This window comes from Phaseolus vulgaris, chromosome 9 (assembly GCF_000499845.2).
Source record: "Phaseolus vulgaris cultivar G19833 chromosome 9, P. vulgaris v2.0, whole genome shotgun sequence".
NCBI lineage: Eukaryota > Viridiplantae > Streptophyta > Magnoliopsida > Fabales > Fabaceae > Phaseolus > Phaseolus vulgaris.
Window position 1 is genome coordinate 37,782,875 of NC_023751.2, and position 22,934 is coordinate 37,805,808.

Here is a 22,934-nt window from a genome sequence, read left to right on the forward strand (position 1 = left end):
ATACAAAGACTTTTTAAGTCATTGTTTTGCTTAGTCAAGCCTAGATCAAATTGTTTATCTTTATATTCTAATTTTTTTTAAATCAAACAAACTAAATTTCTAGCTCCTAACTGGTAAGTATGTTGGTCTGTAATAGTTTTGGATTGAAAGTTAAACGGTAAGTTTAGTTTAGTATTTATATAAAGATTGAGACAATATCCTCTTTAATTTATTTATTTATTTATTAATAAAAAAATATGTACTCTAATATTATTACAAACTTATTTACATCTAATCAACATGTGGGATACCTTAACTAACTCCAAAAATGTATATTTATTATTAGTACATGGAATTTGTTATAACACTATTATTTTTTTGCATAATGTGTTTTCCATTTTAAACTTTATATAGAAGTATAATTTGTTAATATCATATATATACTCTAAATTATGACACATGTGTTAATTATTTTAATTCCGACACATATGTTAATTGTTTTAATTCCTCGACATCATAATACTTTTCAACGAATTTCTCTTTAAATCATTTGGAAAGAAAAAAAAAGCTTGTTATGTTCATTCAAAACAACTATTCATTTTTCATTAATTTGAGGATTTATTGTCTTAAAAATGTTTTGTAAATAGTTATTGTTGGATTTGCATCAATAACAAGCATAAAAAGATAATAACAAAATTTTAAAAAAAAACATTTTTATTAACATTAAAAGATTTTATACATAAAATCTAACATAGTACAAAATTATTTGTACACAATAGTCTTTATATATAAAACATACACCAAGGAATAAAAAAAAATATTAAAATAATTAAGTATAATAAATGTTGTCATTAGACGATCTTTACATTATTACTAGACCATCTTTTGTCTTCTCATCCGATGATCTAATCATTTGTGTTTTTTTTATGAGTAAAAAAATAATGAATAAATAAGAGGTATTTTAGAAATACCGCAATCCTTATACAAAAGATCTTCTTGAGACTCTAAACTTCTAACCTCCTAACAAGAACTGAAAAACCTACAAGGAGTTATCTCCTAGAAACATTGACTGACCTCGTGCAAATCAAGGATTCAAGACACCAATCTGAATAAAAAAAACTTTGTTTAAGTTCTTCAACTAAAAAATTGTTTGATATAATTTAAAATCAATTAACTATGTAAGAAAATAACTTTATCACTTTTATTTAGTATATAAAAATGTGGGTTAAGGACTTATACTTCTAACATATACTTTGTACACAATTTAGATGTTTCAACCATAAATGCTTCTAGGTAATATAATTTTTTTCATATATATTTTGAATACCTTCGTATATATCCCACAAATGAGTATATATACCATAAAAATATAGGGTCACATAATTTAATCCTCTTTACTAAATGAACTACTAAATTGAATTGTGATGTCAATAAACATTTCTTATTTACAAGATAATTACGACTACATTTTTATAGTTAATTTAATATGTTATGATCAATTACTTTAATTGATGACCTCTTCAACCATTTTAGGTAATATGCCACAAATAATTACTATAAATTTATGGTAAGAGAATGACAATAATAAGATTTAAATTAATAATAAGTTTGAGATCTTTCTTTACACTCAATATTTTATTTCTGTTATGCTTTTTCTTGTAAACACCTACAAAAATTATTTTCTTAAATTTTTTAACAACGTAAAACACATTAGCATCAAATTTATTTGTTTGCCAGAAACTTTGGTTGTAACTCCAAATATACATTTCTTTAATCTAAATATTTATGATAACTTACATTATCATTTTTTGACTTTAACATTCATAAGCTACTCAATTATATTATTATATACATTATTTTCTACATACATTACATTTATATAAGTTCTAACCGAGAATAGTCATGGAAGGAAAACAGGTCTGATATGCTCACAAGGTTTAGGGTTCCCATAACTATGGAGGAAACATTTCAATCAGTGAAAAAAAATGTTGTGAAGGAAGAATTTTTTTAAAGGGATATCACATGAGAAACTTTCCTATCTAGAAGAGTGGGATTGTTTTTTCACTAAAAAAAGTATTAAATAAATATTAACTTAAAAAAAAGTTAATATATTAACTAAATTAGATATTATTTTAAAAATTAACAAAATTATTGGTATATAAAGTAATTTTATTATTAATAAATAAATTTTAAATTAGTATTTAATTAGTTATTAACTATTTTAAAATTAAAATTATTAGCTAAAATTTGAATATCTAATTAAATATTAATTTAAAAACTAATTTATAATTTTATTAATAACATAAACTATTAGAGTTAACTCATAAATAAATAAAGTTTTTTTTTTATATGAAGGAAAAACTTAAAAGTTTATTTGGTTCACAAATAAAAGTTATTTTCGTAAATCACATGAAATATTTGTTAATAAGCGTGATATTTAATTATTATACGAAGTTCCGTGACTTGGATTAGATATGGTGGAATACAAGTATGACATTTAACATTAGTATTGAATCGCAGTCATTTTTGACAACTTGGTAATTATCTATTCAACCAAGAGAATTATATATTTGGTGTCTTTCATCCATTTTTGAAAGTTATTGTATAATGGCTAAGGATCCCTTTGGTGTTATCTCCAATGCAAGTTACACTTTAGTTTAATGAAAAATAAAAAAAATACTTCCACTAGGTATGTATGAAATTCTTTTCAAAATCTAATCTAGATCTAATCTAAATATAATAAAATAGATTAGATCTAAAATTCAGATCTATTTTAACAAATCAAATTTATTTAGATTTTTTTTAAATTTATTTAAAATAGATTAAATTTATAATAAATTTAGATTAAATTCATTTTATGCATTAAATTAAATATTCTATCACTAATGAAAAAAAAAATCTTAGATAACCATTTTTAAAGATCTTAGACAATGGTTTTGAAATCGTAATTTATCAATACGTACGCTATATCACTACAAGAAAAAGTGCTTTTAGAAACTAAATTTTTGGTTTCTAAAATGATAAAATTAGTCACTAACTTAATTAGAAACTAATTTAGAAACTAATAGTCTTAAGTGGCTAAAATCATGGTCGCTAATTTTAGATACCAATTTAGATTCTAATTTAGAAACCAATTTAGTTACCATTAAATAAAAACCAATTTAGTGACCAAAAATATAGAAACTAATTTAGTGACCAATTATATAAAAACCAAATTAACAACTATTTTTTTTTAAACCAATTTAGTGACCAAAATATATAGAAACTTATTTAGTGACCAAATATATGAATAACAAAAAATGTCACTATATTGGTCTCTAAATAATGTAATTTATTATAAAATATATATATATATATATTATTATTTATTATAAAAAAAATATTTTATTATTTATTATTATTATTATTATTATTTATTTTATATTTAGTTTTTTATTTCTATTTATTTTATTTTTTATCAAGTGTAAAAATCAATTCATTTAGGTGTGGTAAAGGAAACATTCTATTGATAAAACTTACATATGTATTGTCAAATCTCTTAGGATTAAGAATGTAATTCATTGCAGTTCTGGATAAACATGAATAAAAAAAAGTCAATTACATTTCAATTTCAACTTTGATTTGTTACAGCCCCAAACAACAGCCACGATACTCGCAATCTTTTGTGTATCAATTGACATTACATAGCATGGTAACTTTCAACCAAATAGTAAACAAAATAGGTAAACAAGCCTGCATGAGATAAATACCCAAAATCCACCTAAAAGCACAAAATCCACCGGGACGAAGAATACAGTGCATTTCCATGAGATAAATACCACCTAAAAGCACATGAGAATATCCCCCATTAGAGAGTGACTAAAAAATTAGAGTGAACTTAGATACTAGTTAACAAGTCACGTATAAACACCAAAATAGGAATTAAATTGAATGCCTGAGTTTATGTAAAACCTTAGCTAGAGGATGAAGGTCCTATTGCATACCATCTCATCAATGATCATTGATCATTGATCACCCATCAACCAACGGAAACAAAATCATAAAATGTGTTGGCTTTACATTAATTAAGTGCAAGGCACTAAAAAAGCTGGATCACATAAATAAGAATGAATTCTGTTTGATTGATAAAATTCAATTTGCATAGAAGATTTACCAAATTCCGTCCATGGGATAAGGCATCTGGAGCAATGAGCCATGTCAAAGGAGTTTGATGGGAAAGGAAGTATTTGTGTAGATATGACACCAAGAATAGCTGGTATTCCACGCTCTAGAGCAAATTGAACTTGAGCTTCATGGTTATCTCTTGGAGCAAGAAAAACTGTTGGAATCCCCTGATCCAATAAATCACCACCCCAGCTAGCAACCTACAATAAATCAGAGTTAAGTTATTAACTTTGAAATAAACCTCAAGAAAAAGAGGTTATGAGTAAACTCACCCCACAACTAGTATCAATGGCAGTTCTCACTGTCCCATCTTTCATTTCTGGGATTAGTTTTGCATCAAATCAACATATTCACCAACACCATTGGGAAACATAGTACCCCCACCTGGAAACAGAAATTTCTCCCCTTCCTTAATCAACCAATGTTGGTTAGACTTCTGCTTGTTGATCCACTCATAGGGCACATTCCTGACATTAATGTAACAGAAAAGTTGAACAAGTGCATAATATTTATAGTTAACTCATTCAGTCTTTTTCTTTTTAACTCATAAAGCATATTACATTATACTTGTACCAACACTCATCTCTGCTCTTTGACCATCTGATTAGAGGCTTGTATCCATCTGGTGGAGGAACCAAGCATTCCTTCCTCTCAAAAATTGGAGGGCAATGGCGTTTTAACAAAGTAAGCCGGAACGTGCCATATTTTCTCCATCTCTGTAAAATTATGCATGCTCAATCAACAATGAAAATTAAGCATCAGCAAATGACTACCATTTACGAAGCCTACATTGAGATAGTACATGGAATATATTATCAAATGGCTGCAAAATTGACATGGCTAAAAAAATAGAACACAAATACAAATTGAGATAATACTATGGACTTTTTTTTTAGAAAAAACAAAATAACCCATCAAACTGCCCTATTATGTATAGGCTTTCACATATTTCCATGGAATAAAAGGAACAGACCCTCAAGGCCCGCATAAGTACCACTAGACCATCACTAATTTGTATCAACATATAAATGGAGGAGTAAAGTTAAAAATAACATTTTACTTATTCAAGACAATACTGATTGAAATTCATAAATTCCACAAGGTTCAAAATGGGATCCAATAACAAATTGATGATGAAACCAACAAATTGATAGAGGGATCCATGAATTTTATCACCCTAACAATAGTGTGAAAAATAACAAGTTAAAAAACATGTGGCCGCCAATCATTCAAAATGGAAAAAACAGTAACTACTGCCATTGCCATCAACAAAATATAATCTTATATGATAAATCTGAGTAACAAACCCACATTCAACCCAATTATTCATCAGTTCGTGCAACCAGAAAAATATTTGCATAGCCCTCGGATAAAATAATTAAATGCAAATCAAATAATCTACACCCTGGTTTCATTTACAGCCTTCTTGCACAAAAATAAATAAATGAACGAGTAGATATGAATGTAAGAGAGAAATAGAGAGAGAGAATGGCAATGGTTCAGGTATAAAGAAACCAAATGGCAGATCACTAATAGTCCCTCCATCATTGGGCATCAACAAATAGCACGGTAGACAACTTACTGTAATCTTTAATTTATGTTAATGAGCAAAACATTGTTTCACTATCTACTTATAGTTCTAAAAAAACACAATTAAATATGTAAACCCTTATAAGAAATTTGACTTCACAAATCCCTCAGATCTTATATACAATCACTTAAAACATTTATTACTTACTGTAATCTTTCAAAGAAAATAAATTATTAAAAGAATTAAGAGAGAAAAAGATGCAAATCAAGTTGTGAACAAAACCACAAAGCCGCTAAATAGTCTACTTGTACATCCTTCGCTATCATTGCAGATTTGGAGGTAATTAGTTTTCCATTATCATTCTCAATTCTCAAATCCATTTATTATAGTAAAAACATGATAAGAATAATTATAATCAATACGAAAAAAAAATGAATTAGAATAAATGGGAGAATTATTTAATACTAAGATTAATGCTGAAGCACGTCAACTATAGACTTTATACAGTTCCTATTCCTCTATTCTGTTGTTTATCAGCTCTTTCACATTCGAATAGAATGTGGTGCAGTGTGTTCTGTGGGATTGAAAATTGAAAGTGAAAGGATAGGAAACCGTTAGGAATTGGGAATAGCAACGAAGGAGAATGAGTAACCTAATTTAACCTGAAGATGAAGAGCCTAGTGATTGGGGGTATCCAATTCCGAAGGGTTGAATTCGTGGTCAATGTCGCAAAGCTTTTGAATCTTTGTGATTCGACTGAAACAAAGACACAACAAGCGTGACAGAGAGAGAGTGGATAATTAGAATCAAAACACAGTAAAGGAATGAATACCTGTGGAGCTTCGTTGCCGTCGCAGGGTGCGTTTCCGTCGCGGGTGCGTTGTCGTCATGGATGCGTTGCCGTCGCGGGTACGTTGTCGTCGCAGGGTGCCATTGCAAGGTGCGAGTTGCAGAGTGCGTGAAGGTGCGGGTTGCAGAGCGTGTGAAGGTGCGAGTTGCAGAGTGTGTGTTCGTGAGAGTGAGGGACGAGACAGATAAACTTTCAAATTTCAAACCATTTGCTCAGATTTTGAATAAATTAAATAAATTTTTGAAAAATATGCATTTTTATTTAAAATAATTTATTAAATTTTTATTTTAAATAATATTTTGAATTTATTATTAATTTAATTTTATATTTAAATAAAATTAAAATATTAAAATATTATTTTAAATGTAATTTTTAAATTGATAGAATTATTTTAATATTATACTAAAATTAATAAATTTATTCATACCAATTTAAAATATTTTATAAATTAATAATTAATTTTATAAAATTTAATTACTCCAAAATTAGTATCTAAATTCAAATAATAATGACTAAAAATTAAAGCATCTAATTATATATGATGATTAGAAACTACAAATTAGTTTCTAATTCTATTATTTTTAGAGACCAAAATTTAGTTTCTAAAATAAATTAAAAGTGACTAAAAAAATGGTTTCCAATTACATCTTCACAAGAAACTAAAAAAATGGTGTCTAAAAAAAACTTTTATTTTTATTTTTATTATTAGCAACCAAAAATATAGTATCTAATTATATTACAATTTTTATTAATAATAGATACCATTTTAGTAACCAATAAATTTTAGTTTATAAAATGGTATCTAAATTAGTTACTATAGAAACTATTTATTTTTGGTTTCTAAATCGGTTACCATTCAATCATTTTCTTGTAGTGTATTTTCGACTTATAAACGACAATTCACGACCATAGTCTATAAGGCATTATAAACGACAGTTATTTTGACCAAGTGTCTACTATAGTTCACAACAAATAAGGTCAAAGTATAGACAGTTGTTGTTTTCAAAATTATTGTTTATATGACATTATAGAAGACGATTGTAGACACAACTGCTGTATAGTGCAAAATATAATGTTGAGTCTCGCAGTTTCTTCTGAACTGAATAGAAGAGATACAATTTGTGACTTAAAACAATTTAAGAACATCACAGAGATACAATCTGTGACGTAAATTTGTTCCACTTCAATAAAAAATAAAAGTTTATTGCTAGGATGTGATTTAAAGGTTTATTTTTTTTTCAAAAATAGGTTGATAAAATGAATTTTGTTAATAATACTAATTAAACAAGTTTACCGTTTTTTACTTGATGTTTTTTTTATCAACAATGAATTAATAATATAGAACGGGACATTTAAGGGGTGTCTCAACCCTTTTACACACCCTTACCTAGTTCAAGAGTACATCAAAACAAGAGACATTATATGAACCAACACTTAGCTCAAGAATCTTAAACTATTCTAAACCCCCCACTCCCCATACAAACCCAAAGGATACAAAATTCTGCCCAAAAACAGCACTACCAAAAAAGATAAGCAAAGCTATAAGAAATTAAAAAGCTTGAAACAGAACATGATTGCCTCCAACACCCTATATGGATAATATGCATATGGATAGCTTGCCTTGGATAACTCAAAACAGAACACTAGACCTTGGATTTCATGCATAAGATACTTGAATTTAAGGGTTGCATGAATCATAGAGAAAACATTCCAATTGAACAACCATCAACATAGCATTTTTCAAGAGAGCAGAGTGAAATTGCTGCATAAAAAGTACAACAAACAAGACCTTTGCAACACACATAACTTCTTCTCGAAAAAGTTGAGTTGGCTTACATACTTACCTGAATAAAATATGCATCAGTTGTTGCATAATTCTGCAAGAAACCAACCTTACACCTCAAAGCTTCACAATCCCTCATAACCACCTTAACATTGGGAGCCAACATCTTCTATGTCTCTTAACCTCCCTTGTCCCTGTAACTAGTTTTGCAGCGAGCACCCGCCTTTAACCCCTTACCAGACCCTTCCTCTCACAAGACGCTTTTAATGCAAATAACTAGATTCATATGCCAATCAGAGAAGGAGTAGTTAAAGGCACCCAATTTGTGTTTCATCCATAGTCATGACTTTAGTTGTGCCATTTTAAAAAATCACCTCTGCATCTACTACCCCTTGCTTAAAGGCAATATGATTCCTATGCTCCCAAATACACCACACTATCGCCCACATACATTTCCAAACCAAGTTTTGTTTATATGTACCGTGTGGCAAGACGAAATTCTCAAAATGACTCATCAAATCGTTATGATGAAAAAACACAATCCCAATCCATCTGAAGCATTGAGCCCACACCAGTTGGGCAATGATACATTCAACAAAAAGATGTTGTGAAGATTCATCTGAAGCTTGACACATCACACAATATAAAGGGGTTACCACTCCTCTTCTAGATAAATTAGTTCTTGTAGGAATTCTATCCATAAGAACCCTCCACGTTGTTGTCAGCATATTTGGAAAGGCTTTGGCCTGCCAAAGGTTCTTGAAGATACTATTATGGGGGCTACATGCATGCCTAGCTAGGCAGTCATAAGCAGATTTCACAAAGAACTCCTCTGATGCATCACCTCCCCACGCCTAGACATCCTTAACCTCCTTATTCCATCGGATTCTGGAAATATACTGACACATTTCCTCTTATTGTGAAGCTTCCCATTAAAACCTAGCCCTCCTCCACCTAAGCCTTCATCTCCACACCGAATCCTCCCACCCTTCTACCTCTTCCACCTTCTCCCCTTAATCCAACAAAATGGAATACAACCTAGGATACTTGGAGATGAGAGTGACATCATAACACCAGGCATCTTCCCAAAATCTAACCTTATCCCCACCTCCCACTTTCCATACTAATGCTCCTCGAAACCACCCCTCTTCTTCACCCTCTCAGCAACTTTTACATAAATCTTTCCACCACCATGACTGGTACTTAAAAAAAGACTGATTATGTCTACACTCCGTGCCATACTTAGATATGAGGATATCTCTCCACTTACCCTTTTCCTCATTTAAAAGCCTCCACTTCCACTTAGCCAAGAGGGCAACATTGAACTTCCTAATATCTTTAATACCAGTCTGCCATCCTCAAAGGGTTTACACAGGGTCTCCCAGCTCACCCACGAGATAGAGCTCTTCTCCTTCCCCCAACCCCACAATAACTGCCTTTGAATGCTAATAATTTTGTTATACACCACCTCTGGGACTTTGAAGAAAGACAAATAGAAGAGCAGTAATGATGAAAACACCGATTTCACTAGGCAAATTCTTCCGACAAGAAACAAAAGTCATCCCTTCCAAGCATTTAGTTTAACACTAATTATGTTTATCATAGGCTCCTAAAACTTCTTCTTCCTCGGGTTACCACCTACTTCTAACCCAAGGTACTTGAAAGTTACCTTCATAGTACAATGTAAGGTTTTAGCGTAAACTTCAAGAGATTGTCTCTCCACATTAATACCTGTCATCTTTGATTTGTGGAAGTTCATTTTCAAACCATACGCAAGTTCGTAACACCTAAACATAGCCTTTAGAGAGAAAACATTAGAGTAGGAATCCTAACACATAAAAAGGGTGTCATCTGCAAATTGGAGAACACAAGTATCGACATCGTCAGCTCCCACCTTCACTCCTTTAAGCAAGTTAGTTTTAAACGTCTGTCTAACCGGTCTAGCTAAACCTTCAGCTAGCACAAGGAAAAGGAACAAGGCTAAGGGATCACCCTGTCTCAATCCTCTCAATGGTTTAAATTCCAAAGTTGAACTACCATTGACCAAGACTGATATCGTTGTTGGTTTATTACTTGATGTTGCTCTTTAGTAAATAGAGCCAACTGATATCGTATATTGCTTTCAACTAAAACTCAGTTTTGTGTCTAAATAGATGAAAAACAAACACAAAGGACAACCAAACATGTATATAATAACTAAATTCAGTGAGACAAAACCGTACTGAATGGGTCTAACACAAAATATAGTTTGAATATGGACAAAAATAAAAGAAATAAGTAGAGAACTTTCTCTTTAATTAGGCATGTAGATTATTGAATAAGAAAATAAAATAAATAAATTTACGGACATAATTTTATGCTAATTAAAAAAATTCAAATTTACTCAAAGATTTAAAACGTTTACTTTATTATTTGTATTGTAATAAAATTGTTTTCTATTAATTTTAATTCTGTGTTATAAAATTATTTAATTTTAATAATTAAAAAAATGAAAAGTATAAAAAAATTTCCCTTCCATAATTTTATGTCAATTTATGTTCCCGTAAAATCTTCCTTTTTTTTTCTTTTTTTAACAAAATAATTATAAATTATTATTTTTAACTTTTCTCGCCTTACCTTCATTATTATTTATTGGGTACTTACATATTGCAATGACAGAAACTCCAAATAGAAAAGTTATAATCAAACAAATATGAACAATATATAGAAAATAAAATAGTAACTCTTATATTACACTTACTAATTACTCTCTATCCAGAACCATAATGACTACTTCAAATATATCTGCTATGTAGTTATCAGCATTCATATAAAATTGAAAGAAACTCAAAGTGGTACACTTCTTAACGTTTTCACCCCTTAAAGTTTCTGATTATTTATTATAATTAAATAACGTTTTAAAATTAATCCACTTGTTCTTCTTAATTCCCCACCATGTATATGAACTATATCTGCTATATGTATGTATTACCAGCATTCATAATAAAATTAGAAGAAAAATCAAAGTGGTACACTATCACCCCTTAAAATTTCTGATTATTTATTATATTATCAATCAGGCTTAAAAAATTATCTACTTGCTCTTCTTTAATTCTCTATATATTTTTTTGTCAATAAAAAAAATAATATAGATATTTTAGGTTAGGATTAAGGAGATTCTTCCATCCTTATACAAGCAAGTTATCCTATAATTCCATATACATAAAACATGACGAAATTCTAAATCAGAAGAAAGTAATACATAACAACCTAAGAACTCATATATATATATATATATATATATATATATATATATATATATATATAACAACTTGCTAGGATTTCATAGTAACAAGTAACTTATCTGTTTTGAACTGTTGACGCACTACAAGACAATTATAAAATAAATTAGTTGCAATAGTAACTAAATTAGAAACCATTTTAAAAACTAAAAAAAATTGATTTCTAGATTAGTTTCTATTATTATTAAATATTTTTTAAATTGGTATCTAATTAGCAACCAAAGTTTTTCTACCAAATTTAGAAACTAAATAATTGGTAGTTAAACCCTTGGTTGCTAATTAGATATCAATTTAGAAACTATTTAACAATAATAAAAACTAATTTAGAAACTATTTTCTTTTTAGTTTATAAAATGATCTCTAATTTAGTTATTATTTCAACTAATTATTTTAGTATTTAAAAGTTGATTTCTATTTCATGATTTTTATTTTTTTTATAATCAGTTCATATATCCATGTTTATTATCGCATCTTCTTTTATTTAGTTCTTCAACTATATGCAGATACATTGTGGAAAGTTATTTGAAACTTGTTACATCTTAAGAACCTGAAAGAGCACAAATCTTTGCTTCCTTGTAGACTTTGCCTGGTCTGCAAAAGTAGCCTTTGGTTGGTGCACAATGGTTGTGATGGGAGCATAAACATAGACCTTCTAATGCACACCCATCCTTTGATATCATTAACCCTTCTTTTAGACCAAACACTTGGTCTGTCCACTCACTAGAAAATAGCCTCTGTGGATCATACTCATCTTTAACCTTCAAAAACTTGTCTGCATTTTTGTACTTGTTCATCACTCCTTCAAATGCCACATTCCTGTTCTTACCCCAATGGGGTAGTCCTCCATATTTGAAAATCCCTATCTGCTCAACCTCTTCAATGATGTCTTCATGCAGCCTTGGAGCCATTGGGTCCTTGCTACGGTAGTATGTGATATCAAAGTCTATGGAATCCTCTTGTTTCCCTAGGTATGCACTTGAAGCCTTCACATAGCGCATTAGAATTCCATTGTATATCTCTATGCCACAAAATGCCTTTGCTTCCAATTCAACCAGCTTTTTCACATCTTCAATGAAGTTCTTTACCACAGACAACCCAATGCTGAATGCCGTTTGGTGAAAGAACTCTCCTTTGATTCTAGAGTCCCAAGGACATAATCTTGTCTTTGTGTTCATATCACTTCCCAGGCATGACCCTGAAGCCTGAATCTGGTTATGAAATCCAACTACAGGGAATCCAGTGAAGATTAAACCTGCAAGTTCCATTATAGAATATGTGATTAAATTAGTTCTAAGTGCTCTTATTACTTCATGAAACATGAAAGCTTTTGTAAAAAAAATGAGCTCTAAGTACTCATTTGACTAAAATAGATAAGATAAATTCAACACCATTGTTAGTTAGTCCATAAGCAGTGGCCATAAGGGCATTCGTTGTTCTCTTTGCAAGGAAGCATTTCCCCACAGCATTACCAGTAAGCTCCTCAAGTTCCTCTATAGTAAAAAAAACAAAGGAAAACAATATCACTTTCATTAGAAATTTTGAAGACAAGTTATTAAGTACTATTGCTTGGACTAACAAAAGCATTATATACCTATTAGTAACTATTAATTAAGTGCATACATACTACGAGTTATAGATACTAATCAGAGAACGAGAAATTTACTGAAAGTACTTTTGACGAAATTCAAGATCAAACACGTGATTTTTATGTAACTAAATATTAGTTTACATTAAGAAAAACTCGCCTGTGGTTCTGAGGAGTTCTAATTCAATTGCAGGAGTGGAACGGAAAGGGATGAAATCGTAAACACCATTGCCTGATGTATTAATAGGAACACGATCATCAACACGGTATACAGCTTTGTGTTGATGTGGGTACCAAATTATATCTGCAAACTCATGTTGTTGTCCAAATGTTATGATTTGACCCTCCAAATTTGCATCGTTTTCGGTCAGATATGTAATGGATCGCTTGAAAAGAGGTTCAAGTTTCAAAGTAATCTGCAAAATTTATCAGCATTGTATCATAATCACCTTCCCAACAGAAATGTAGTGCCACAAATTAAGACGTTTTAAAGAAACAAAAGAACATATATTATGTCATGTGAATGCATTGCAGCTACTGCATAATTTGCTAAAAAAAATCTTAGTTGCTTTTTTTTTCTGCTTATATTTTATATTCTCATATAAGAGTTTGGATAGTTTTGAAGTGTTTTTATTTTTATTTTTATTATAAATAATAATAATAATTATGTTGCTGGAGAAAAGGCACATTGTCAATTTCTTGCTTTTTTGCACATATTTGTGGGATATTTATCACAACAAGAAAATTATTATATAGAAACCAATTTTAAATAAAAAAATAATTATTTATTATATTGACTAAATTAGAGATCATTTTAGAAATTAAAAAAAAATTGTTTCTAAATTGATATCTAATTAGCAACTTAAGTTTTTACTACCAAATTTAGAATCTAAATAATTGGTAGTTAAAACTTTGGTAGCTACTAATTAGATAACAATTTAAAAACTATTTAACAATGATAGAAACTAATTTAGAAATCAAATTTTTTTAGTCTATAAAATTGTCTCTAATTTAGTTAATATAACAACTAATTATTTTTTGTCTCTAAAATTAGTTTCTATTTGATGATTTTCTTGTATTAGTTTCTATTATTGTTAAATAATTTATAAATTGATATATAATTAGCTATCAAGATTTTAAAATAAATGGTTAAATCATACTACACACTATTTTTTGTTTGAAATGACAAAAATATCTTTAAACAAAAGAGACTACAAGTCAAAATATATTTTAGATTTTTGTTTTAACATGTTTTCAGATTTGAATTTTTGAAATACTTTTCTGGTGTTTTAATATATTTTTACATTTTGATTTTCACAATTTTTTTCTAAAATGTTGTTAATTCTTCAAAATTGTTTTTCCGAAACGGAATTTAAATTTTTTAATTCTGTTTTTGAAATTTATTTTATAGAACACACAAATTTAATTATTTTGAATTTACTTTTTCAGAATTTATTTTTTAATTCTGAAATAAAGACAATTTTGAAAATTTTAGAAAGTGTAGATCACAATTTGTAAGGTGAAGAATTTACCTAGTGATGATAGTCTTCATGTTTTTTTTTTGGGCAAAAAATGATGATAGTCTTCATGTTTGTGAGAGGCCAAGTATATCCAATAACTCTTTAAGGTTAACAATTAAATTTTTACCTCAACAGGCTTAAGCTTTTTGAAACTTATTAAAGAAAATGTTTCCACTTGAGTTCTTAATCCCTCCAATAATATAGGTTTATGTGAGGTAGGTGCACGATGTAACTATCACTAATTACACTAAACCTAATCTAACCTACCATGTCAATATTGACTTTTGTGATGCATATATTTAGGTTCATACTTCAGACTCACATGACAGCAAATCCACCACAAAATACTATAGATATCTTGGTTCTAAAAATAGTACAGAAGCTAAATACAGAGAATTTGTAACAATTTAAATAAATACTATATGAAATCAGTCTCCTCTAACTAAATTAATTATAAGAGTACCACTTTTATCTCTTATATTGTGATCATTTTAGAGTTATTGTGAAGAGTACCTATTTTATCTCTTATATTGTGATCATTTTGAGTTATTGTGTTAGTATAGTTAATTCGGTCGTGGATAATATCGAATGTACGTGTAACATATTTTTCTTATTCAGATTATTGTTTTAATAGTTGGTTTGCATGAAATTCATTAAAAAAATTTTAGGTGCGAGGCTTGTAAGAGTTTCACTACAAGAAAATTATGAAATAAAAACCAATTTTTAGAGACAAAAATAATTAGTTACAATAGAAACTAAAATAAAGACCATTTTAGAAACTAAAAAAAAATTGGTTTTTAAATTAGTTTCTATTATTGTTAAATAGTTTCTAAATTGATATCTAATTAGCAACTAAGGTTTTAGATACCAATTATTTTGTTTCTAAATTTGGTCTCTAAAACATTGGTTGCTAATTAGATACCAATTTAGAAACTATTTAACAATAATAGAAACTAATTTAGAAATCAAATTTCTTTTTAGTTTCTAAAATGATCTCTAATTTAATTATTGCAACTAATTATTTTGGTTTCTAGAAATTGGTTTCTATTTCATGATTTTCTTGTAGGTTTGTTGTCGTATATTTTGTAAACATGTGATCGACAATAAAAACTATGATAGAATAGTTTTTTTTAGATTATGTTATTCTGTTTGTTTTAGAAGTTTGTCTCTTGAATGTAAAAAAATCTATTTATATTTTTTTTATAAGAGTTGATGTATCTCTAAAATATCCCTATTATTTATTTATTTATTTATTAAAAAAAACTAATTCAATCGTAACCTAACGAATATAATATTTTAAATTTAAGTGGTATAAAGTTGGTAAGAAAGAAGTTGGTTAGTTATCTTCCTGTTCAATATAATTTGGTAACATTCACAAAAGCTCTCACTTTATAAATTTTAGAAGTACCAATATATCTATCGATGAGTTTAAGGTAGTGTTAGAGTAGTTATCACGAAAACTAATTATGAATGTTTTATTTTATCTTTACCTTGTACAAATCCTTTCGGAGTTATATTTTTACTATTTTGTGTGTGTGTGTAAATCCATTAGTTTTTCTCCCGCGTTAAGGTACCAATATTTTGGCTGTATTCTCGGAAGTTGCTACACAACGACATAAAATTCGTAATTAAAAGATAGTATCTTCTTCACAGTTTATATTCATTTAAAAACACAAAATTATACGAATCACATCAGAAACACACATTAAATTTCTTTTGAATAAAATTATCAGAAGGTTCAAAACTTGAAAGTAAAAGTTGATTATGTTAAAATAAACAAAAAATAAAAGACACGTGTTTGAGAATAATAATATTTTATAACTTAATTTCAACTTTTAACGAGTTATTTAAAGTTTATTCTAACGAGAATTTGTTTGGTTTATCAGATTATTTATTGTCGAACCATCCATACATATATAGTCTCACGCACGAGTTGACAAGTTTTAAAAATATATATTGAATATCTCATATCAATCATAAATGAATTATATATTATGAGTGATCCGATAACGAGTGACTTAATAAGTGCAACAAACAATTGTTAGGATATACTCGAAATAACTATAATACCATACTTAGAAGTGGATTATAAAATGTTTTAATTTATAGTCAATGTAAGATTTTTAAGTGTGCAACTCTTTTACACCGATTTTATAAAATTGAGTTAATAAGAAAATGGGAAGTGAGGGTACATGCAGAAATACATACCTCTGAAATGACCCCAAGCAAGCCGAGTGAGAGTTTTGCTGCATTGAAATGTTGATCTTGTTCATGAGAAAGGGTGTGAACCTGAGCATAACCATGTTGAGGAGATGCAGGCGTAACAATTCTAAACTCCACAACCTGTTCATGAACAGCACTTCCTTTCCCCCACAAGCTGCTTCCATGGGCTCCTGTCCCCAAAATGCCCCCCACCGTCAAACCCAACCAATACGGCGTGTACTGCAACCCCAACCCCGCCGTCGCCGCCTCCTCCACCAGCTGCTTCAACGTCACGCCACTCTGCACCCTAACCGTCCTTTTCTCGGCGTCAATTTCCAACACCCGGTTCAGATCTTTGGTGCTTATTAGCCACCCATTGTTGCCCTCAGGACACACCCACTTGGGGACGCTGTGGGAGAAACGGGTGGCGACTTTCATCTTCTTGCCGTTTCTGGTGGCTGCTGCAACCACTCTCAGAACATCTTCTTCTTGCGTGGGGTAAAACACCTCCTCTGCTTCACAGATGCTTCGATCAGGGAATGTGGCGTAGGAGTTGGTGATGGTGCAGTTTGTGTTCTGTGAGGAGCACTTTATGGGATCCTCCGGAGTAGAAACTGCGACATGGAAACCAAGGAAGAACAAGAGAAGAAAAAACATTATATGATCCACAATTGTGTTTTCATACCACTCTTCATATTTATTGCAAAAAAATTATACCAAATGTGATAATTTTTTTTTAAAAAATATAAAAAAAATTAAATTTGTAACTAAATAATGTGAAAAATAATTAAAATAATAAATATTGAGAGTTATCATTATAAAAAATTCATTAAACAAAAATTAATTTTAAAGATAAAAAAATAATTAATTGTTATAGTAATTAAATTATAAAATATTTTAATTAAAATATTGACAGTTAATTAAATATCAATTTTAAAATTATTTATCAATAAAAAAATTAAATAAATTTAGAAATCAATAAAATACATTAATTTGTTGTATATATTGTTGGTATAAATAGAGTTTAGTAGAGAGTCCCTATCAACAACACCCATCCATAATAATATCGGTGAGACCAATTTGGCACACGTTTTTATTTTCTTTTCATAAATTTAATGACTTTATTTACTTTACCAAATCAAAATCCTAAATTTTAAATCCTATCTAAAACATATAATTCAGAAAAAAAGTATAAAATATTTTTTTTTGAAGTTTCTTAACCTTTTTATCGTTTGAAAAAAAAACGTTTTAAGAAATTTGGTAATCTTTAGATGTAACAACATCTTCCTTTTATAATATCTTCAATTAAAGCAACAATAAAAAAATTTAGTATGAAGAAAAAGATTTTTAAAAGTACTCTAAAGTTCTTTTAAAAGTAGATCTTAAAAAATATAAATTTATATACTTTTATACCAACCAAAATTAAATTATGAGAGTAACAAAAAAAAAATAAGATTCTAAAATAAAATTTACTATTAAAACAAGAATTGGATAAGATCTTATATATTTATATTATATGATAAATAAGATATAACATAAAATTTTACATAAGATGCTTCAGAAAAACCTGAATTTTTTTTACCTTTTATGTATCAAGACAATCTATTAACTTGGGATTTAAAATAATTATATATCATATTAATCTTGAAGTAAATTGAAGTGTTATGTTTAATGTGAGAGTTTTTTTTTTAAAAATAAATTGAAGTGTCGGCGCTGTTATTGGGTTTTAAACACTACTGGACAAATACAGTTAGTGTCTTATTAGAAATAGTTTTAAAATATTACTTTTTAAAGACATATAAATAAGAATTCAAAAATATCTAAAAGATTATATATATTATCTAATGTATTTTTTATGAGACCATTTTATGAAACTAAGCTCAACTTTCTATATATATATATATATATATATAATGATTTTAATTTAAGAAATAGTCTAAAAGGTTAAAGATGTTTTTCATTATTAAATCACGAATTATTATCAAGGTAAGTTATATAAAACTCATACTAATAATATTTTTATAAAATAAAAAATTAATCCAATAAAATGTATAGTGACGAGAAATTAAATTAACATAAATAAATTTATTAAGGTTTTACAATAATTATTTTAAATTTTTTTATGAAATTATATACACTTGTTTTCTATTATTGTATTAGGCTTCTTTAACTGTTTAAAAAATATTATATTATACTTCTTATACATTGAATTATTTTCGTAGTAATTTTAGATCGACCGATATAAATGCAATTCAGAGGCGGTATAAATACAATTTAAAGGAGCATTTTCTATTTCTGGTTGATAACTAATGCAAAAAAAAACATCTCCTTTTAATAATAACTATGTTGTTTATCTTTAATCTCAATTTTATAATTACAAAAATTCATAAAAAAGGACTAAAAGAGGGGTTAACAATGTACAAAATAGAAACTAAATAATTGTATAAAATTATATTTTTTTATAATATTGTTTTAGTAAAGAGATCTCCTACTAGAGCATAGTGTTAAGTAAAAAACAGTAATTTCTAGTATTAGTGTCGTATTTTATGAATTGAACTTCGTTCTTTTTTAACCTGGATTATTTTGTTCTATTTCCTAATTTAACTTTGATGATTCGGATTCCAATGATCTGCTTAATTTCATAATCTCTGTCTCCTCATTACTATCTAAAACCAAATACGAATTCTCATAAGAATTATGGTTGGAAATGAGTCACTCAACAATATTATTGGATTCGATCATGACTATACAAATATAACTGATAATACATTAAAGTTTTCTATCAAAATGTATGATAGAATTTTCAGTTTTGATTCAGCACTTGTAGTTTTTGTTAAATCAAGTGATTCTATAAAAAGAATTATAATAAAAATGATTTATAGGTTAAATATGAACTCAAAAGTCTAACTAATAGAAGTATAGCTAGAAAAACTACGTTACAATATAGAAAATAAAGTTATATAAAAGCAGTTTATCTGAAAGTGAGAGTGAGTTGTGTGAAATGAGGAGAGGAGAAGGTGATGAAGGTTGATTAAAAGAAGCAAAACATCCTTACCATAAATGAAAACCTGAATTTGTCTTCTAATTAGAACATCCACCATTAGTTTCTACTAGAATCAATAATAAGGGTAATAATAATAATATTATTATTATTATTATTATTATTATGAAATTTGATAATAATAATAATAATATGAAATGTGATGTAGGGACAAAATTACTCTTATGTAATAAGTTGAGGGTGATGAGAGGTTGGTACTTAGAAAGGGCCCACAAAGCAATTACAATGATTGACGCTGTGGGCAATGTGAAGAGTGAGGGCCCAGGCCCATATCAACCAGTATCCCCCTCCACACACATATATTATCTGTATTATTATGTATAAATTTTATATCATTTTAATTTTAATTACATTAAATTTATTTAGATTATAATTATTTTATCAAGTAAATTAAATCTATTTCGATTTGAACACAAGCTATCTTGACTCAACTTGGATCTAAGCTAATTTGACCTAGACTTGGATTAACTTGGTTAGATCTATATCAGGTCCACTTTTCTTTCATTTCTAAATAGAAATTAGATCAATTTTTGGAAATGAAACAAAGAGACTCAGTATATTTAAATAGAAATAAATAAGTGTTCCGAATGATAGATTTGGATATGAGCCGACTCAGCTAGATTTGGACCTGGGTGAATCGGGTCGACCTAGGCCCGAACAGACTCGGCTCTACATGGACTCGAGATGACTCAGCCTAAACCTGGACCAACTCGGCTAAATCCATACCAGGGCCCACTTTGCTAGACTTTGACCCGAGCTGACTTGGCTAGATTTTGACCTAGACAAATCAGGTTGACATGAGCCCAAACTGACTCGACATGGGTCGGGGTCGACTTGACATGACATGGCCCGAGTGCCAACTCAACTTGGGCTTTGGCCCACTCAGCTTGACTTGAGCTAGGGTTTACTCGACTTGACTATGGCCTAGACCGACTTGACTCGAGTTTGGCCTGAATTGACTCGGCTCAAGTTTGGCTGGATTGAATCAGCTCAACTTTGGTCCAGGCCAACTTGGCTCGACACAGACTCGAACTGACTTTGCTCTTAGGTCCAGATTGACTCGGCTTAATCTAGGTCGGAACCAAGTCAAAATCCAACCTAAAATTCATTTTGGATAATTAAAAATTGCATCCAATCTATATCTAATCCATATCCAATTAAATGGAATAGACTTAAAATCTAAATATATAAATTTAAATTTAAGATAAAATCATATAAATAGATTAAAAATAATATAAATTTAAATAATTATAGATTGGATTTAATAATTTAGATTTTTCTCAACCCTATATATATATATCGTATTACCATTGAGTGATTTTTTTGTGCTTCTAAATTCCGGCGACACTCACTAAAGAATTTAAGGATTAAAGTTAGGATTGAATCACAAAATTTTGTCCAATTTCTACAATAATTCATGGGTGTGTGACATATAATACGATTTTTTTCAATGCACTAAATGAATCTATTTAAAATATTAAATAGATCATAATTTAAAATAAAAAGGTAATTTTTCTTGAATTTTGATTATATTTTGATATTAGTAAATTATTAAATTTTGCATTTTTAATCATTTCTCTTAACTTTTTATGTGATAAAAAAGTTTTTAAAAAATAGCCAGAAATTGTATAATTTTTTTGAACAAAAATAAAATAAAACCCATTACAAAAAGAATTAAAGATATATTAAAAAGTAAAAAAAAAGTTGAATAATTTATCATATATAAATTGTTTTTCTAAGCAAGTTCACCTCGTAAAACTTCAGCAAACAAAATATATTCTATATATAGCCATTAAACTTAAACTTTATATTCCAACTTCATCAACATGAATAATATGTGTGAAATGTTGGAATAACTTTAACAACTCATAATTTTAATAAAATCATATTATAACTCAAAATATTATTATTTTAATATTTTTAACATTATTTAATTATAAATTTATTTTTTATTATATATATTTATTTTTAAACCAATAACAACAGTTATATACAACTTTTAAAGTTTTCAAAGTAAATTTTTCATTAATAAAATAAAAACATAACATGAGAAATCAATTATAAACAACAAAAGACCAAAGTTTTAACCAATTTAAGCACCTATAAAACTTGATTCTCAGTCACAGGAAGTTGAGTGATCGGAATTCGGCGCAGACAGCACGCCATTGCCGCCGCACTTTGCCACCATCCTCAAGCTCTCCACGAACGCCTCAGTCTGTGACTCCTGCGACAATATCTCCGACAGCTGTTCCGGGCTTATCGCCAGCTTCACCTTCCACACTCCTTTCCTCGGACACACTTCACCTGTTTCCGACCACATCCTATTGTTGTTGTTATCGTAGGTACACATTCTGTACGGCGTTAACGTCGCACTGGCGGCGGCGTTGTCGGATAGTTGTCTGGCGGCGTTCTTGGTGGATGGCAACCTGCAAGAAGGGTCGAGAGGGAGAAGATAATAGAGGTCCCCCGCGTGAAGCTCCTCGTCGCGATGGAGCGGCTCCGAGAAGAAGTCGCGGCGGCTCCGGAATATTCCGTGGCCGGAAAACTCTTTGGTTATGCAGTCGGCGGTAATGGGGGTGTAGAGCTCCATGATGGCTCCGTTTGGGGTGAGGACCTTGACTATGTTGTCGTTTTCCGAAAGAGGTTGAGTTGTGGTGATTCCTTTGAACGCGCAGTTCCCCATTGATGGATTAGGTTTTGGTTGTGTGAAGGTTTTTGTTGTTTATGTTATTATGGGAGGATAACTATTAAGTACCCGACACATAAAGCATCTAATTCTTTTCTTCTTTCTTTTCGAACCTTTCAGGGTATCTTTCTAATGCTTTCTTTGTTTTAATCTAGTGCGGTGGACCCACTTAGTTTGTGTTATGAGTAAAGTAAGATTGGATCATCATTCTAAATTTTCTTAATCATTATTACAATCTAATATTAATATTAACGTTCATGGATTAGATATAATGACATGTTATAATTTAAAA

The 22,934-nt window shown here is 29.2% G+C and overlaps 3 protein-coding genes across 6 annotated transcripts; all 3 read right to left on the reverse strand.

The window, feature by feature from the left end:
- Positions 1-3,560: 3,560 nt before the first annotated feature.
- On the reverse strand, positions 3,561-6,708 carry LOC137823105 (probable methyltransferase PMT21). Of its 4 annotated transcripts, none has more exons than XM_068628226.1 (6): positions 6,507-6,708; positions 6,337-6,430; positions 4,704-4,859; positions 4,416-4,610; positions 4,133-4,343; positions 3,561-3,800 (listed from the first exon to the last, which is right to left on the reverse strand). In XM_068628226.1, the coding sequence occupies exons 4-6, from the start codon at positions 4,458-4,460 to the stop codon at positions 3,649-3,651; spliced, it is 408 nt and encodes a 135-aa protein (XP_068484327.1). In that variant the 5' UTR covers positions 4,461-4,610; positions 4,704-4,859; positions 6,337-6,430; positions 6,507-6,708; the 3' UTR covers positions 3,561-3,648. The 4 variants fall into 4 exon arrangements, with proteins under 4 accessions (XP_068484327.1, XP_068484328.1, XP_068484330.1 ...); XM_068628227.1 differs by having other exon boundaries at positions 6,327-6,430; XM_068628229.1 differs by having other exon boundaries at positions 4,717-4,859; positions 6,337-6,708.
- Positions 6,709-12,046: 5,338 nt separating this feature from the next.
- On the reverse strand, positions 12,047-17,564 carry LOC137822849 (probable L-gulonolactone oxidase 6). The gene is made up of 4 exons (XM_068627855.1): positions 16,902-17,564; positions 13,334-13,589; positions 12,977-13,078; positions 12,047-12,840 (listed from the first exon to the last, which is right to left on the reverse strand). The coding sequence occupies exons 1-4, from the start codon at positions 17,550-17,552 to the stop codon at positions 12,128-12,130; spliced, it is 1,722 nt and encodes a 573-aa protein (XP_068483956.1). The 5' UTR covers positions 17,553-17,564; the 3' UTR covers positions 12,047-12,127.
- Positions 17,565-21,961: 4,397 nt separating this feature from the next.
- Positions 21,962-22,742, reverse strand: LOC137822667 (uncharacterized). Its single transcript, XM_068627609.1, has one exon. It carries the CDS (start codon positions 22,637-22,639, stop codon positions 22,073-22,075), a length of 567 nt encoding a protein of 188 aa, XP_068483710.1. The 5' UTR covers positions 22,640-22,742; the 3' UTR covers positions 21,962-22,072.
- Positions 22,743-22,934: the final 192 nt, after the last annotated feature.

Excerpts from the sequence above, each read along its gene's own strand:
- LOC137823105 (XM_068628226.1), bottom strand. The coding sequence starts at position 4,460 with ATGAAAGATGGGACAGTGAGAACTGCCATTGATACTAGTTGTGGG. Across the intron at positions 4,344-4,415 it reads CCATTGATACTAGTTGTGGG|GTTGCTAGCTGGGGTGGTGA; the intron begins GTGAGTTTACTC and ends GATTTATTGTAG. Across the intron at positions 3,801-4,132 it reads TATCCCATGGACGGAATTTG|GTGGTATTTATCTCATGGAA; the intron begins GTAAATCTTCTA and ends ATGTGCTTTTAG.
- LOC137822849 (XM_068627855.1), bottom strand. The coding sequence starts at position 17,552 with ATGTTTTTTCTTCTCTTGTTCTTCCTTGGTTTCCATGTCGCAGTTTCT. Across the intron at positions 13,590-16,901 it reads TGCTTGGGGTCATTTCAGAG|ATTACTTTGAAACTTGAACC; the intron begins GTATGTATTTCT and ends TAAATTTTGCAG. Across the intron at positions 13,079-13,333 it reads AGAACTCCTCAGAACCACAG|AGGAACTTGAGGAGCTTACT; the intron begins GCGAGTTTTTCT and ends TTTTTACTATAG.
- LOC137822667 (XM_068627609.1), bottom strand. The coding sequence starts at position 22,639 with ATGGGGAACTGCGCGTTCAAAGGAATCACCACAACTCAACCTCTTTCG.